The sequence below is a fragment of the Lithobates pipiens genome, unplaced genomic scaffold (genome assembly GCF_037356315.1).
Source record: "Lithobates pipiens isolate NorthernLeopardFrog02 unplaced genomic scaffold, aLitPip1_a1.2 Scaffold_13, whole genome shotgun sequence".
In the NCBI taxonomy this organism is placed as follows: domain Eukaryota; kingdom Metazoa; phylum Chordata; class Amphibia; order Anura; family Ranidae; genus Lithobates; species Lithobates pipiens.
The window spans coordinates 533943486-533961775 of record NW_027507718.1 but is presented as its reverse complement, the minus strand read 5'-3'; the positions used below and the strand labels follow the sequence as shown (position 1 = coordinate 533961775).

Genomic DNA, 18290 nt, shown 5'->3' with positions numbered 1-18290 from the left:
TGGCGGAACAACATCCAACGCTACTGCACCTTGTCCTGCATCCTTCCCAGCTGCCAGAAGAGTGACCCAATGGGCCATGAAAGACAGGTAATGTCCCTGTCCATGCCTGCTGGACCATGAGTCAGCGGTAATATGCACCTTACCGCTGACCGCCCTGTCCAGCGAGGCAAGGACATTGCCTTCCACATGCCGGTAGAGAGAGCCGGAATCGCCTTTATGTATGTACAATTGGATTTTCCGACAACTTAGTCCAACCGTGTGTATGCAACATCACTTCCGGACCTCTTCCGGAATTACTCCGACGGATTTGGTTGTTGGAATCTCCGACCGTGTGTACAAGGGCTAAGAATAAATCTCCTTCCGCAGTTCATTTAAACACATGTCCCCTCATAGCCCGCTCCTTTCTTTTCTAAACCATTCTGCTTTCTATCCAGCCTACTCTTGTCCAGCTACTTTTGGACTCTGGCAAGACCTAGGTTTTTTCCCTTATATGTGACCTAGTGACAAATAGGCGACCTGAAAACATTTGCGGCATTACGAGAAATGGTTCAGATTCCCCTCCGGGAATATTTTCATCATCTACAGATTGCTCACTTTTTTTTTTTTATTATATCCTGTTCAAAGATTTATTGGCAACAAGCGAGAGGCAAAACAGTCACTGTCACGTATACAATTTATGACTAGAAGATACTAGCAGAGTATTTGCATAAGACTATATGAGAAAAAAACATCAGAAAAGTAGGGTGTGCATCACAAGACAAGTAGTTGGGTACAATCACGTATTCAATAACAGTGTTATTAACAGGGAGGGGGGTGTAGGCCCACTATTGATATTGGAATAAACTCAAGGGTGTCTACTCTGCCCGGATCAAATTGGGCAACAGTAATGGTTACATAAAGTGCGTTTCAGGCTTCATTACCAACGGGGTATAAGGAGAAAGGAGGGAGGTAGAAGGAAGAGGAAGAAAATAAGGGGAGGAGAAGAAAGGGGGGAGCAGAATGAGAGAGGCTACAGGGGTGAGTAAGGTGGAAAGAGAGTGGAATAAGGGAGAAGAGAATACTGGCCCGGTGGCTCCCATAAGCCGTGAAGAAACTAGGGCCTGCTATATCTATCAGGGAGTAAGACTCAGGGCTCCAAGAGGTGGCTGTCGAAGCCCGGGGGGGAGGAATCGGTCCAACCAGGAGAGACAAATTTATTTATTTTTTTTCAATTGTATTTTTCATTGAAAATTTTCCAGAGAGAATATACAAAGGGAAGTATAACAACAGATAATTGTCAGTGTCAACAATATTACAGACCAAAGGCCAAAAAGCAAGAATAAGAAAATAAACATAAAAAGAAAAAAATTTGATGGTCAGGCAATATCAAGTCACAGGCACATTTAAAGCAGTAATGTATGCAATAACGGGGGGGGGGGGGGGGGGGAGAGTCAGGAGGAGAGGGGGGGTAGGAAAGAGTCCAATGGGTGGGTAGGCCAAATAGCTACATGGCTGCAAGGGAAGCATAGCCAACTATTGGACCTGGGGTACGCTCATTTCCGGGAGGAGCCTATACCAGACTGAGGCATCCTCGGGGAGAGACATGTACAGGCGGGAGGGTAAGGAAGAACATCATTCAGGATAAAATTCCTAAACACCTCAAAATTTGGCAACACTGGGTGGATCACTTTCTTCCTCCGGGCTTTGATGTGTCCTTCCTGGAACCCTGAGATGGGATCCGTCGTGACTACTGTGACCAGGGTCTCGGGTTGGCCTGGAGCAGTCAACCTCCCTTCTTTTCTCTGCCTTTTGCTCATTCCCCTTTACCCCTCTCATTTTCCACTCTCTACCCTCCCTATTCTCCAAACACTAAAGCAGGGGTGCCCAACCTTTTGAAGAGCAAGGGTTGGTAACTGGTCGCGGGGTACAATGAAAGAGCAGGCGGATGATAGGTCCGTGCAGAGCGGGCATGAACACTCTACTCTATGGGTCCTCCGATCTGATCCACCCAGACAGAAAGGGATTGATCCCTTCGGTTTTTTTCTTTTTTCCGAATCAGATTGGAGGTAGGCGGGTGTAAATGGACACAAATCTGTTTACATCATAGAGGTGAAAGGAGGGTCCGATTGGGCCGGAGCGATTGTGTGAAAGGAGCCTTTCACACGAATGCAGCGCAGTGTACCTGTGTCTATCCTGCAGGTTAGCTACACTTTGCCATAGACTTCTATTATATCATTATTGTTAATGAGGTTCCCTCTTCATACACCTTCTGCCTACCAGTTCTAAATTTGTTGATAATTGTTCCAATGTCGGTTCCTCTCTTGTTGGATTAGATATGCTTGAAAGGCCCCCCGCGCCTTTTATTCATTATGTACGATGCATCTTTAATGTGTCCTTGGAAATTACACACTGCTAAGCGTTATACCTGCATGTATTCCCTTTATATTGGAATCTGATTTGTACTTTTTTTCTACAACAATAAAAAGTTTGAAAAGAAAAATAAATCTCAGCCTCGCCCTGAGACGGAATGTACCAAATTGGTCACACTGGTTAATGAGTGTCAGAGACTTTCCCCATTGCACTGTCATTCTCTCTTCTGCTCTCAGCGATGGCGTCTGCAGATCTGAGGAAGGAGCTGGAATGTTCCGTCTGTCTGAACGTTTATACAGATCCTGTAACTCTGAAATGTGGACATAACTTCTGCCGGGACTGTATTGGTCGTGTGTTGGATACACAGGAGGGGTCTGGAGTTTATTCCTGTCCTGAATGTAGACAACCATTCAGGAAACGCCCCGTCCTTCAGAGGAACATAACACTACGGAACATAGTGGAGAATTTCCTGTCCACCCATCTGGATCAGGAGGAGTCCGGGGTCTTCTGTACTTACTGTATTCACACTCCTGTACCTGCTGTCATATCCTGTCTGCATTGTGAAGCTTCTCTGTGTGACAATCACCTGAGAGTCCACAGCAAGTCACCAGAACACGTCTTATGTGACCCCACCACTTCCCTGGAGAACAGGAAATGCTCCGTCCATAAGAAGATCCTGGAGTATTACTGCACTGAGGATGAGACCTGTATCTGTATGTCTTGTTGTCTGATTGGAGATCACATCAACCATAAGAAGGAATCTCTGGATGAGGCCTCTGAGATGAAGAAGAAGAAACTGAGGAATGTTCTGCAGAAACTGATGACAGAGAGAGAGGAGATGGAGAAAAGAGTCCAGAGTCTGCAGGAACACGGGAGGAAAGTACAAGGAGAAGCAGATGATGAGACAGAGAGAGTCACTGTCCTGTTCAGAGACCTCAGGAGACGTCTGGAAGACCTGGAGAAGAGAGTCCTGAGGGAAATCTCCGGGCAGGCAGAGCGGATCTCCGGGATAATCAATGATCTGGTCCAGGATCTGGAGATAAAGAAGGAGGAGCTGTCCAGGAAGTTGCGTCACATTGAGGAGCTGTGTAACGTGACGGATCCACTGACTGTCCTACAGGAATCAGACACAGGTGACTTGTGTGATACTGAGGATGGAGATGATGAGGACAGAGAGAGACATGATAAACTCCTCCATGATGGGGGGGATCTGGATGTGGGGGGGATCTCACACACATTACACACAGGTTTATCTGATATCATGTCTGGGGTAAATGTAGAGAAATGTCCAGGCACACATGTCTATCCACATTCTACTACAAAGGGCGAAGGTCACATCAATGCTGAACCATCCAGGAAACGCCTCAAACCCTCCCCCACCATACAACCATCCAGGGGACCTCCCCAACCCTCACCCACCATACAACCATCCAGGGGACCTCCCCAACCCTCCCCCACCATACAACCATCCGGGGGACCTCCCCAACCCTCCCCCACCATACAACCATCCAGGGGACCTCCCCAACCCTCCCCCACCATACAACCATCCAGGAGACCTCCCCAACCCTCCCCCACCATACAACCATCCAGGGGACCCCCCCAACCCTCCCCCACCATACAACCATCCAGGGGACCTCCCCAACCCTCCCCCACCATACAACCATCCAGGACACCTCCCCAACCCTCCCCCACCATACAACCATCCAGGAAACGCCTCAAACCCTCCCCCATCATACAACCATCCAGGGGACCTCCCCAACCCTCCCCCACCATACAACCATCCAGGGGACCTCCCCAACCCTCCCCCACCATACAACCATCCAGGGGACCTCCCCAACCCTCCCCCACCATACAACCATCCAGGGGACCTCTCCAACCCTCCCCCACCATACAACACTCACACCTCCAGGCTGGAGGACCAAATATTGGGGCTGTACAGCAAACATCGGGGGTGTCGGGGGTTACAGACATATTACTGGATGTGAGGACAGCTGCTAATAAGCTACATATATCAGATGACAGGAAAACTGCATCCTGGTCATTATCACATCAGAATCGCCCAGAAACACCAGAGAGGTTTGAGGATTATTATCAGGTGATGAGCAGTCAGAGGTTCTCCTCAGGGAGACATTACTGGGAAGTGGATGTCGGGGGGTCAAGGCACTGGAGAGTCGGGATGTGTTACCCCAGTATAGAGAGGAGAGGAGGTCAGTCACGGATTGGATATAATAAGAAGTCCTGGAGTTTGGAGGGGAGGTTGTTTGGTATTCAGCTCTCAGTGATACATGACAGTAAGGAGACCCCATTACACCGCGGTGTCCCCAGTAGGAGAGTCGGGATAGATCTGGATTATGAGGCCGGGCGGATCTCCTTTTATGATCTGTGTGACCCGATCCGACATCTCCACACCTTCACCACCACCTTCACTGAGCCCCTCCATGCTGGGGTATGGGTAGGGGGGGTAGGTTGTATAAAGATATGTGGGGGGAATCAGAAGTGAGAGATCTGCCCAGAGACATCACAAGGTGGATGATCTGATTGGTGATTGGTGGAATACTCATCCAATAGGAGGAAGCAGAGGACAGGAAACATGAGGGATTTATTTATAAAGCTGCAGGTTCCGGGGCCGTCATCTTCATCCTAAACCTCACTTCACTACCTAGTGTGTCACTGACCAGGAACAAGCATGCAGGAGGTCAGATTGTTCAGCCTTCACTGGCTGCATGCTTGTTCTGGGTCAGTGACACACTACATAGTGTAGCCAGGATCAGGATGATGGCCCTGAAGACAAACTTTTAAGGTGTATCTATAGGCAAACATTTTTTTTTTCTGTTTTCGATGGAGTGGGGCCGGATCAATACCCCTGTCCTGTTTTTTTTCTGCTATCTGGGGCTCCATTTCCCCCTCACTTCCTGTTCCTGTGACAACATTCTACCAGACAGGAAGTGAGGGGAACTCTCCAACATCATCAGGGACAGAAATAAAAATCCTTTTTCTTTAGTAGAGATGAGGAAGGATTAGAACCCCTGTCAGATCTTTATTTCTGTCTGTGTCCTTATTGTAGATTTTCCTTCATTTCCTGTCTGATGAAATGTTGTCACCAGGACAGGAAGTGAGGGGAAATCTCTCTAATGGGGTACCGGATAGCAGTTAAACCTGACAGGGGCTCTAATCCTCCCCCACTCCATCCAAATCTAGAACAATAGGATTTGTCTAGACACACACTTTAACCACTTGCTAACCGCTGCACACCGATATACGTCAGCACAATGGCAGCGGTGGGCAAATGGGCGTACCTGTAAGTCCCCTTTAATTGGAGGGGCTAGCAGACGCACGCCCGCCGTGTACAGCGTGACCGTGCCCGCGGGTCCCGTGTACTTGACGTCCGCCGGTGTCCTGCGATGGTGTTACAGAGCGTCAGAACGGGGAGATTCCTATGTAAACAAGGCTTTTCCCCATTCTGCCTAATGACATGACAGGAATCTACTGCTCCCTGTCATCACTGTCAGCTCAGTGGTAGCCCATCCCCCCTACAGTCAGAATCACTTCATAGGACACACTTAACCCCTTGATCGCCCGCCCCCCCCCTAGTGTTTAACCCCTTCCCTGCCAGTGACATTTACACAGTAATCAGTGCATTTTTATAGCTCTGATCGCTGTATAAATGACAATGGTCCCAAAGTAATGTCAAAGGTGTCCGATGTGTCCGCCATAATGTCGCAGTCACGAAAAAAAATTGCAGATCGCCGCCATTACTAATAAAAAAGAAATAATGAAAATGCTATAAAACGATCCCCTATTTCGTAGACAGTATAACTTTTGCGCAAACCAATCAATATACGCTTTTTTGTGATTTTTTTTTTTAAGCAAAAATATGTAGAAGAATACGTATCGGCCTAAACTTCAGGAAAAAAAAATGTTTTTATATATATTTTTGGGGATATTGAGTTATAGTAAAAAGTTAAAAATAATGTGTTTTTTTCAAAATTATCGCTTTTTTTTGTTTATAGCACAAAAAATAAAAACCGCAGAGGTGATCGAATACCACCAAAAGAAATCTCTATTTGTGGGAAAAAAAGGACGTCACTTTTGTTTGGGAGGCACGTCGCACGGCCGCACAATTGTCAGTTAAAGCGACGCAGTGCCGAATCGCAAAAAGTGGTCTGGTCAGGAAGGGGGTAAAATCTTCCGGGGCTGAAGCGGTTAATATCCTCAATGAGAATTCCTACATTTCTGTCCTCACAGGTTCCTTTACATGACCGATCCATGGATCTGTCATTGCTCCTCCCCCTCCTCACTGTGATTGGCTGTAATGATTGTCACTATGAATACAGCCAGTGCTAGTTTTGTTCCTATTGGTTATGATGTACAGGGGGCGGGGATTGTGGACAGGTGACGGGGGAGGGGTATACAGTCTCAGGAAGTGGAAATCCTCGGCTCTATATGGGAATATTGATCAATGATTGGATATAGATAGAATGATGGGAGGGATTGGACGATGACTACAATCATCATTAACCCCTTCAGTCCCGCCACCTCTATGATCCTTATGGAGCCGAGCAATTCTTCCATTTCCTCTATGGCCCTATTCATCTGATAAAGAGAAATAATTATCACATGATTTACTAATGATGAGATGACATGACTAAGTGCTTATATGCTAATGTTCGGTTCTTTATATAATAACACGTTCTCTGTCTAGAAGGACTTTACAGAAAGATGTTATTAGAGGAAATTGTTGTTCTCGGGATCCTTGGAAGGTCTTGTTGGGGAACATAGAGACAGTTGGTCTCCTTCTTCTACAATGAGGGATTTGGGGGTCTGGAGGTGGGACAAGCTGATAAGGTGTTCAGAGATAACAGAAATGAATGTCTCTTGTAATGAATGATGTGCTGCTTGTACAAATTCTTCAGTGAATGATTCCATCTGTAAAATGTTGATGTTTGGGACGGTCCTCCATGACAACTGTCCAGGATTGGGGGGTAAAAGCCTCCCGTATGATGAAGAGGTCAGATCCTTGGTCCACCTGCCATGTCTAAGGATCTCCGCACACCTTCATCTCTCTACTTTCTAATCTTTTACTTTTACTTTGTAACTCTTCTCTTCTAAATAAACTTCCAGAACCTTCCCCGGGATCAGAGGTCGTTATTTCCTCATCACATTCCACAAGAACTTTGTAATCCCGATGGAACACATCCATCATTTTATTGGGACACACAAGGCTTCCTATGGTCAGGATTGTCCTACAATGTTACATTTTCCTATATATAAGACACAAACACATCACAGAACGTGTTACCGGCCTCAAAATGTGAATTAAGAGAGCCGATGATTGTAGACGCGATGAGATAAGGTGATCAGCTTGGCGTGGACTGCAAAGAATCACACAAATAGCATGAGATATGACCACTGACTTTATGGCTGGAAGTAGTTATATTTTTACATAACAATACATCTTTTACATTTTTATAGTCACATGTTTATAACCATTAACAATATATATAATACCGATTTTAACTAAAGTATTTTAAAACGTAGTTATAACAATGAACATTACTAAATTTAATAACATATATATCCCTGTTATTCAGTGTTATAGATAATTATCTTTATCTCTCTGGTACACTTTAAGTGTGCAATAATCATACTAGCAATGCATTGCTTTAATACAAATATTTTCATGGTAGTACTCTTTTTTAACCACTAGATGGTGCACATTGCATGTCTGTATGATGTAAAACATAAGCTTTACATACAATAGGTTTTCTATATTAATAACAGAAAACATGTGCTTCTATAAATCTATGCAATTTCCAATAAATCCGGTTTAAATATACCTATTTAGAAAGGTTTAGTGTTTATCATAGACATTTGTTCTGACTAATGCAGTATTTTCATGTTCTTATGCACTTTTCACTTGTTTCTGACACATGCTGTTCTAAATTTCTAATTACAGCAAAACTATAGCATAAAATCTGCTGAGACTTTTTCTGCATCTGCTCAAGATGTTTAGGAATCTTTCTATCACAGGTTAATACAGATTAGGAACAATTTAGAGTACATACCTGCAAAGAATCACACAAACAGCATGAGATATGACCACTGACTTTATGGCTGGAAGTAGTTTAATTTCCAGTCACATGGTGTGTGGCCTTATATAGACTCTGTTTGTGTACCTTCTCTGCCATCTACTGGTTATTAATAGAATAGAAGGGAGATGTTTAGAAATATAAAAAAAATGAATATGTACTTTGCTTTGGGGTGTCTGTTTTGTGACCATATAAACCCCAGTCCGTCACAAACGGAACAAAAATATCTCCTTTGCTTGGTATGACCCGTGTTCATGTCACTGTAAAGCTAACGCTAAATCACACAGATATTTATTTCTATTACTATTATTGTTCCTCGTTTGTTTTCTTGCTCTGAATGAGTATTAGAGAGTCATGTCCGCTATTCTGTATTGAACGTATTGAACATTTACACTTACATATCTATTATATGTGATATTTTTTCATGTTAAATTTCTTTTTTATGAGACTTTTGGATTCTACTTTATCTAAGTTCATTCTTTAATCATACTCAAGTATTATGGAGGTCTGAGTGTATTCAGTACAATGGCTTAGTGGTCTGCACTCAGCAACAAAAAGCACTCCGGTTATGGGTTCAAATCCCAACTGAGCGCACAAATGTAAACCAACACCCTGCGTGTTCACTAGTGTGTGATCTTTTTTTCATTCCGCACAATAATAATATTGTTGCTAAATAACATTTCATATTTTCTGAGCCATTTGAAGGATGGAAACAACCATGCCGATGTGGCAGTTGGGCATCTCCTATTTTCACCATACTCTGCTGTTTACTATTCAAGCTGGTGATGCCATGTTTGGGATTTGAACCCGTGGTCTGAGTGTTGCCAGCAAGGCGTGAAGGCCACTAAGCCACAGAGTACAATTCTATGTAGAAAATATATTTGCACCATGATTAAAGAATTCACATATAGAAATAGAACTCAATATCCTCATAAAATACAAATTAATAAATTAAAACATATTTGAAATATAATAGAGATGTAACTGTAAATGTTCAATAAATGCTAATTATATCATATTATTATTATTATTATTAGATTATTTGGTGAATGATTGCCCCAAAGCACCCCCCTCCCGAATGTTGAGGGCATGTGGGCTGTCAGGCTGCATATTTGGAGAAGGCCTCTTTTGCGACTTGTCCTGCGACTTGGGACTGCAAAGTCACATGACAAGTCGTACCCCCCCATGATTTCCAATGAGCACCGTTCATATCTGTGCGACTTCAGTCCCTGCACTACTTTGGTCCGACTTTGATGCGACTTGATGTCCACAGACCTCAACATTACACAGGTGCATCGAGACGCATCAAAGTCGCACTACTTTCAGGTCGTACATGTGTGAAAGTGGCCTAAGAGTCTGGTATGGATTTGAGGGGGACCTGTGCCGTTAGTAAAAAAAAAATTGTTGGTATGGGGGGCTCCTCTTAAAAGCCGTAACAGATACAAAAGTGCCTGGTATAGATTGGGGGGACCCCACATCTCTTTTTTTTTTTTATTGCCGGCAATGGTAATGATGCCGGAGGCCGCTGGCTCCAAAAGTTGACATCTGAAGTGCTGTACAGGAAATCCATTCACATCAGACACATTTGTGTGAACCTGCCTTAGATGTTTGTCTATTGGATGACACTTTCCCACACAGCATGTAAACTCCAGGCAGGTGGGATTTGAACCCATGACCTGAGTGCTGCTAGCCTGGAGTGCTGACCACTCAGCCACTGTGCTGATCACATATGGAGCTAGAATATATAGTAGTGCTGTGATGAAAGGATAAACATCTATAACTAGAAGACAACATTCTAATACAATTCTATTTACACATTACAACTATTTCTCGTATAATAGAGACCTAGGGGTGTGGCCTTGACTGGGGGGAGGGGCCCCACACTGATTTGTTTACCAATCAGATTCGCGTTGTTACCCCCCCTTGTGGCAGACAGCACAACTCCTTACTTTCTAAATGTTACTGAAGTGGATTTATATTGTTGTATTTCCTAACATGAAGCAAACAAGGATTAGGAGTCGTAACCAAATAGTTCTCATTAGGTGTCCATACACGATACAATCTGATTGTACAATCTTTCAGATTTACCAAAACGTATATAATGGGAGGACACACCAGCACTCTTATCACTGTGTATCCAATCAGGCAGGCCCTTGTACTACATAATTGATGGAGATTGTACAATCAGATTGTATAGTGTATGCCGAACTCTACAGAACTCAGGACACATTTCTCCTGATTCCAATACTACATCTCTATCCACATAGACCGCTGTCTGATCTCTCATCTCCTCCACCCTACAGATCAACAGATCTATGCAAGATGGACTGAAGGAATAAAATGTCTGTATTTAGCGAGCATCGGTGATCACTGATGAATTGTATTGTAAGTGTCCACCTGGAGGGAGGGGTGTGATCTGCTGGGAGGGGGATGGGTGTGATCGGCTGGGAGATGGAGGGGTGTGATCTGCTGGGAGGGGGAGGGGTGTGATCGGCTGGGAGGGGGAGGGGTGTGATCGGCTGGGAGGGGGAGGGGTGTGATCGGCTGGGAGGGGGAGGGCTGTGATCGGCTGGGAGGGGGAGGGGTGTGATCGGCTGGGAGGGGGGAGCTGTGATCTGCTGGGAGGGGGAGGGGAGACACAGGTGGTTAATAATGAGGTCAGCTGACTTCCTTCCTGTGTCTTATTGGCTTCTCGGTCTGATATGTAGAGACCAGCGAGGGATGACGTGTTGTAGGAAACACGCAGGGAAGGTTTTCTTCTCTCAGGTACAGAAATTGTGTATATTTTTCAGCAGTGGTACATTAATGGTAAATTAGTACATGGGGGGGGTTGGTCTTTAATGTGGGGTTCCACCCTAAACCTCATCGGAACCCTCCCCCCCTCTGGTGTCACAGTTGGCACCTTTCAGGGGGGAGGGTGGTGGGGGGTGCAGATACTTGTCTAAGACAGGTATTTGCACCCACTTCCGGGCATAGACTCCCGCGGGGGTCTACGCTTCTTCCTGTCCCGCCGCTCTGTTTGCTGGGACACACACACGTCCCAGAGAAAGCGCAAACCATTCCTATTGCTCTACACAACTCGCGCATGCGCAGTAGGGAACCGGGAAGTGAAGCCGCAACGCTTCACTTCCTGATTCCCTCACCTAGAATGGCGGTGGCAGCAGCCAAGACCCGAAGGATTGATCGGCCTCGGCTGCCGGCATCGCTGGACCCCGGGACAGCCACTGGCTTTTAATATATTTTTTCTCCAGCGGAATCCCTCTTTAATGGAGACAATCATCTGTCAGAGAAAACGGTTACGAATGTGACCAGAGAGGACTCATTGCGGACATTTTCTGTGAATGGGAAACTTTTTATGGGGTGACATGTGAACCCCCCCCCCGGATGAGGTCACCAAAAACCAGACAAGTATGTATGGGGGGGAGGGGTGAGGATTGCGGAGGGGTCATTAGGACTATACAGGATTTTATTTTACCCAACAGCATGTGGAGCGCTGGATAAAATATATAAACCCCACACTGTATATACAGGAACATGTAGAGATTAGTGATGTCCAGTTCATGAATGAATCGTTCTTTTGAATCGATTCTTTTCAGTGAAGTGGATGAATTGATTCAACTGAGTGAACTGATTAAAACATTTCACTATGACCTCAGTACATAGCAGAGCAGGCCTGGTAATATAATCCTACAGTGACAGAGCTCCGCCCCTCCCTGCAACCAAACAGTCCAATCACAGCGCACTGCCCCTCCCTGCAACCAAACAGTCCAATCACAGCGCACTGCCCCTCCCTGCAACCAATCAGCCCAATCACAGCGCACTGCCCCTCCCTGCAACCAATCAGTCCAATCACAGCGCACTGCCCCTCCCTGCAACCAATCAGTCCAATCACAGCGCACTGCCCCTCCCTGCAACCAATCAGTTCAATCACAGCGCACTGCCCCTCCCTGCAACCAATCAGTCCAATCACAGCGCACTGCCCCTCCCTGCAACCAATCAGTCCAATCACAGCGCACTGCCCCTCCCTGCAACCAATCAGCCCAATCACAGCGCACTGCCCCTCCCTGCAACCAATCAGTCCAATCACAGCGCACTGCCCCTCCCTGCAACCAAACAGTCCAATCACAGCGCACTGCCCCTCCCTGCAACCAATCAGCCCAATCACAGCGCACTGCCCCTCCCTGCAACCAATCAGTCCAATCACAGCGCACTGCCCCTCCCTGCAACCAATCAGTCCAATCACAGCGCACTGCCCCTCCCTGCAACCAATCAGTCCAATCACAGTGCACTGCCCCTCCCTGCAACCAATCAGCCCAATCACAGCGCACTGCCCCTCCCTGCAACCAATCAGCCCAATCACAGCGCACTGCCCCTCCCTGCAACCAATCAGCCCAATCACAGCGCACTGCCCCTCCCTGCAACCAATCAGCCCAATCACAGCGCACTGCCCCTCCCTGCAACCAATCAGTCCAATCACAGCACACTGCCCCTCCCTGCAACCGATCAGTCCAATCACAGCACACTGCCCCTCCCTGCAACCAATCAGTCCAATCACAGCGCACTGCCCCTCCCTGCAACCAATCAGTCCAATCACAGCGCACTGCCCCTCCCTGCAACCAATCAGTTCAATCACAGAGCACTGCCCCTCCCTGCAACCAATCAGTCCAATCACAGCGCACTGCCCCTCCCTGCAACCAATCAGTCCAATCACAGCGCACTGCCCCTCCCTGCAACCAATCAGTCCAATCACAGCGCACTGCCCCACCCTGCAACCAATCAGTCCAATCACAGCGCACTGCCCCTCCCTGCAACCAATCAGTCCAATCACAGAACACTACCCCTCAGCCCTGTTGTAAGTTTTGTATCCAGTTCCTGAGTCCGGAGTTCTCAGCACACCGAGATAAAGAATGATTGGAGTTGTGAGAAGGCCGTACACTGAAAGAATGGCGAGTCCCACCAGTAGAACAATACACCAATCCCACCATCAGGGGGCAGCAGTGATCAGGTGGTACGGACAGCCTGAGGCCCTTTCACACTCGTGCCACTTGTCCTGCGACTTGAGACTGCAAAGTCACATGACAAGTCACACCCCGTGATTTCCAACCAGTTCAGTTCATATCTGGGCCACTTCAACTTCTTTTTGTACTACTTTTATCAAACTTTGATGCGACTTGTGGCAGAGACCTCCAGATTACACAGACATTGCTTCAAGTCGTGGCAAAAATCATGGCAAAAGCACTTGACTTTCAAGTCGCACAAGTGTGAAAATAGCCTTAGCGATTGGATTTTACTACCAGGAGTACTTCACCCATGATAGTAAAATCTGATCATCATTCCTGCGCATGCGCTGTAAAGGCTACGGGCAAATCTGATGGATAGCAACGTTACCTGTGAAGTTGGCCCATCAGAATGCAGTTCACATGCACAAAAACCCACTTTTCATTTAGGCGCCGTTTCCACTTGTGCAACTTGTCCTGCGACTTTGTACTCTATGATTTCCAATGATTATTATTCATATCTGTGCGACTTCAAAGTAGTCCATTGCGCCACTTTGGTCCCACTTTGATGCAACTTGAGATCCATAGACCTCCGGAATACACAGGCATTGCTTTAAAGTCGCATCAAAACTGCGGCAGAATTGTGCAACTTTCAGGCTGCGTTGTCCTGAAAAGCCTGAAAGTTGCATTGATTCTGCCGCGACTTGAAGCCACGCCTGTGTATTCTGGAGGTTTATGGACCTCAAGTCACATTAAAATGAGACCAAAGTAGTGCACAGAGTAAAATGTTTTCTACTCAACAGTGGCGGCTGGTGAAGTTTTAGGATGGGGGGGGCAAGACCATGTCCCTTCAGATTTGGCCCCTCCCACTTCTCACAAGCCACACCCCTTAGCGAGTCAACATCATATACCAGGCTGCATTATACACAGGGCTCTGCTAAAGCAGATGAATAATGCTTATCTTGTGTATAACCCCATCAGGCACCTTTTCTGCAACCTGTAAATCACACATATTTGAAATCGGCAACCTGTAAATCACACATGTCTGCATTCTGCAACCTGTAAATTGCCCATATCTGCATTCTGCAACCTGTAAATTGCCCATATCTGCATTCTGCAACATGTAAATCGCATCTACATTATATAAATCACATTCTGCAAATCGCACATATCTGCATTCTGTAAATCACACATCTGCATTCTGTAAATCGCACATATCTACATTCTATAAATCGCATTCTGTAAATCGCACATATCTGCATTCTGTAAATCGCATATATCTACAACCTGTAAATAGCACATATCTGCATTCTGTAAATCGCATTCTGTAAATTGCACATATCTACAACCTGCAAATCACACATATCTACAACCTGAAAATCGCACATATCTACAATCTGCAAATCGCACATATCTACAACCTGCAAATCGCACATATCTACAACCTGTAAATCGCATTCTGTAAATTGCCCATATCTACAACCTATAAATCGCATTCTGTAAATTGCCCATATCTACAACCTGTAAATCGCATTCTGTAAATTGCACATATCTACAACCTGTAGACTGCACATATCTACAACAGCAGGTATGGGGGTTAATGCTGCCGACCACCGACAATAAGTTATAATAATAATACAATAATAATTATCGGTGGTCAGCAGCATACCCCCCCCAAACAAGATTTTAAAAAAAGGGTTATTATTGGTTGGCAGCATTAACCCCCCACCCCGCCCCCACTAAACAAGATTTTAAAAATAAGGGTTCTTATCGGTGGTCGGCAGCATACACCCCCCCCCCCCCAGACAAGATTAAAAAAAAAAAGGGTTGTTATTAATAACCGTCTTTTTCTTTTTTTTTTAAAGCTTCTTGGGGGGGGGGGTGTATGCTGCAGGTCACTGATAACACTATTTCTTTAAATTTTGTTTAGCAGGGGGTGGGGGTTGGGGTATGCTGCCGAGTGTGACCACCATGAGATGCATCGATGTGGAGGGGGTACTGGCGGCGGAATAAATCATGTGATTGCATAGACGTGGCGCTTCCTATATTGCACTGCACCCGGCGCCAGTGCACATTTTGTTTTTTCTTTTTTACTACATGGGAGGGGGGGGGGGGGGGCGGCGCCCGGGCACCCGTATGGACGGGCCTCCACTCCTACTCAACAATGTGTGGCTTCTTCTCTCAATGCTAAATAACAGTTTTTGGAGTAAAGTTGGTGTTTACAATGGCAATGGCGATTATTTACTAAAGGCAAATCCACTTGGCACTACTTTCAGTGCAGTTTCAAGTGCACTTTTGCAGTCCACTTGTAGTGCAAAGTTGATTTTCCTGTAGTAAATAACCCCCACAGTGCTCTAAAATGTGCCCCAATCAGGCCACTTTCAGGACTCAAAACAATTAATTCATGGTGCTGAAAAGGCTGATTACTTTTATCATTAATGCATTACATACATTAACAAAAACAAGGTGTGTGTGTGTGTAGCACACCCACAACATAATAGTTAGATGAAGAAGAGATTGTCACCTCATGTATCAAATAAATGACATTTGCACTATTGAAGAAAATGGCCAAAAAGAAAAGCCCATTGGAGAACCTAGGAGACAGCTAAAAGAAACACAAGCAGTAAATCAAATAAAATATAATTTCAGTTTAAAATAAAAATGTGTTTGAAAAATGTTTCTTAAACATTTGCTGGTATATCACTGCCCCCCCCCCCCCCACCCACAAAGTACTCCAGATATTTTTGTCTGACTTTGCAGGTGCTTTGGGGGGGTAAGCCAGGATGGCCAGCTTCAAATGCTGTCAGGGTTTGTTCTTGAAATCCGGCCTCAGGCCCAACTGAGGCCACATAGTTCATAGTATTGCTCCTTAGAAAGTTGTGTAGAATGCAGCATGCCAGTATTATATTGTTTAGTTTATATTCCACCATTTTGAATTGCGCCGGGAATAGGTGGAACTGGCTGGTCATTATCCCAAAAGCATTCTCCACCACTCTTCTGCTGGTAGTTAAAAACCCTCTGGTCCGGGGTGAGGGTCCTCATGGATAGTGGCCGCATCGGGTGTTCAGCAAGCCCAAATGCTTCATCAGCAAAGGAGGCGACCGGTAGACCAGCCATGTTGTCTACCGGAGGTGGCAATCCCAAACCACCACTCTGGAACCATTCGTAGAACTTGGTCTGGGCAATGACTCCACCATCCAACATCCGGCCATTCTTCCCCCACGTCCACATACAAAAACTCGTATGTCGCCGACACCAACGCCAACATCACTATACTATTAAACTTCTTATAGTTGTAACAGTATGACCCCGAGTTGGGGATTGGGACGATGTTGACATGTTTCCCATCAATTGCCCCTCCACAGTTGGGAAAGTCCCACCGCTGGGCAAATTGGGAAGCCACAGTCTGCCATTCTTGTGGCAGTGAAGGAAACTGTGAAATCAAACAAGAAAAAAAAAGTGTACTTTTGCACATAAACATTGCAAGCAGATTAGACACAAACATTCTTGGCCAACATCAGTATAACATTTTATTTTAAGGAGTATTTAAAGACAAAAATATAAGGTCCACTTATCAGATGCCTCACCCCCTCTGATGGCCCATTCTAAAAATTTTAGGGGGGGGATGTTTTGGACAGGTAACCCTCTCCACTTCATTGAGAGCTGAATGCCTAAATAATGTGTATTACTTTGGCCAGCCCCTCCTTAATTACACTATTGGCAGCCCACTGGACAGGTAAAAAGTGTCATAATACAAAAATAAAAATACACACTGTACAAATTGAAGCACTTTTTTACATTCTGCAATTACCTATCAAGATAATAGGAGAACAAAACGTTAAACAGTACCATTTGAAAGTATTCAGGCAGGCCCTTTCACTACATGATTTGGTGAATTCATCCATAAATATGACCACAAAAGAGGTAGGTATAATGTGTTTGGGTTTGGCAGCAGATAGAGGATTGGTATCGGTTGACTTAGCAATTTGGGGGGAGGGAGGGTTCCAAATGATTTTGGGACCCCCAAAAAAAGCCTCTTGCACTCTGCATGAATTAAAGGACACAAATAACATTTGGACACATGTTAGGGGGTGTTTAGGGTAAATCAGTACTATGGAGCTGACAATATACATTAAGTGAATAGGCTAGGTGTGTATGGGCCCAGGATAGAATGCTGGGGAGGTTAGTGAATGCAAATATGCATGAAGGACAAAAAAGGAACTTTAAATACTCCCAGAATGCATGAGGATAAAGGGGGCATTCACAGCATATTACAATCATGATAATTAGGGAATGATGAAAGAAATACAATACATTAGCAAACATTAGATACATAGAATGTGACGTTAAAGGAGAAAACTTACCTTCATATAGTCCTTCTGCAGGACCCGAATAATGGCAGAACAGGTCTCTGGGATAATGTCAAGAACTTGATCTCCTGCAGACTTCTCCCAGTCGCCAAGTACCGCAAGGTGGTGATGAGCCTCTACTCGGTAGTGCTGGCTTGCCTCATGCAGGTATCCTGCCTGCTAATATAAGGGGTCAGCAAAGCCAACAGACGGTGAAAAACGAGGTCCTTCATCCTGAGAAAGTTCCTGAAATCATCAGGATTCTCATGGATCTCCCGCAACAAAGGCGTATGAGAGAATTGGTCACGCTGGAGCAACCAATTTTTGGTCCATGAACTCCTCCTCTCCCTGTTCATGGACTGGGCTTGGGTCAAAGTAAGAACCCCCCCCAAACCAAGCCCCTGCACAGCCGGAACTCTATGAAGAGTATGTACCTGCAACATGGCTTCAAAACGGTCGGCTGGTCAGAATGAACTAGCAGAACGCACTGAAAATCAGAAAGGCCT

General features: G+C 45.5%; 1 protein-coding gene across 1 annotated transcript; it reads left to right on the top strand.

Annotated features, from left to right (window-relative positions):
• Positions 1–2572: 2572 nt before the first annotated feature.
• On the top strand, positions 2573–7477 carry LOC143975711 (E3 ubiquitin/ISG15 ligase TRIM25-like). Its single transcript, XM_077478209.1, has one exon. It carries the CDS (start codon positions 2588–2590, stop codon positions 4847–4849), a length of 2262 nt encoding a protein of 753 aa, XP_077334335.1. The 5' UTR covers positions 2573–2587; the 3' UTR covers positions 4850–7477.
• The last annotated feature ends 10813 nt before the right edge of the window (positions 7478–18290 follow it).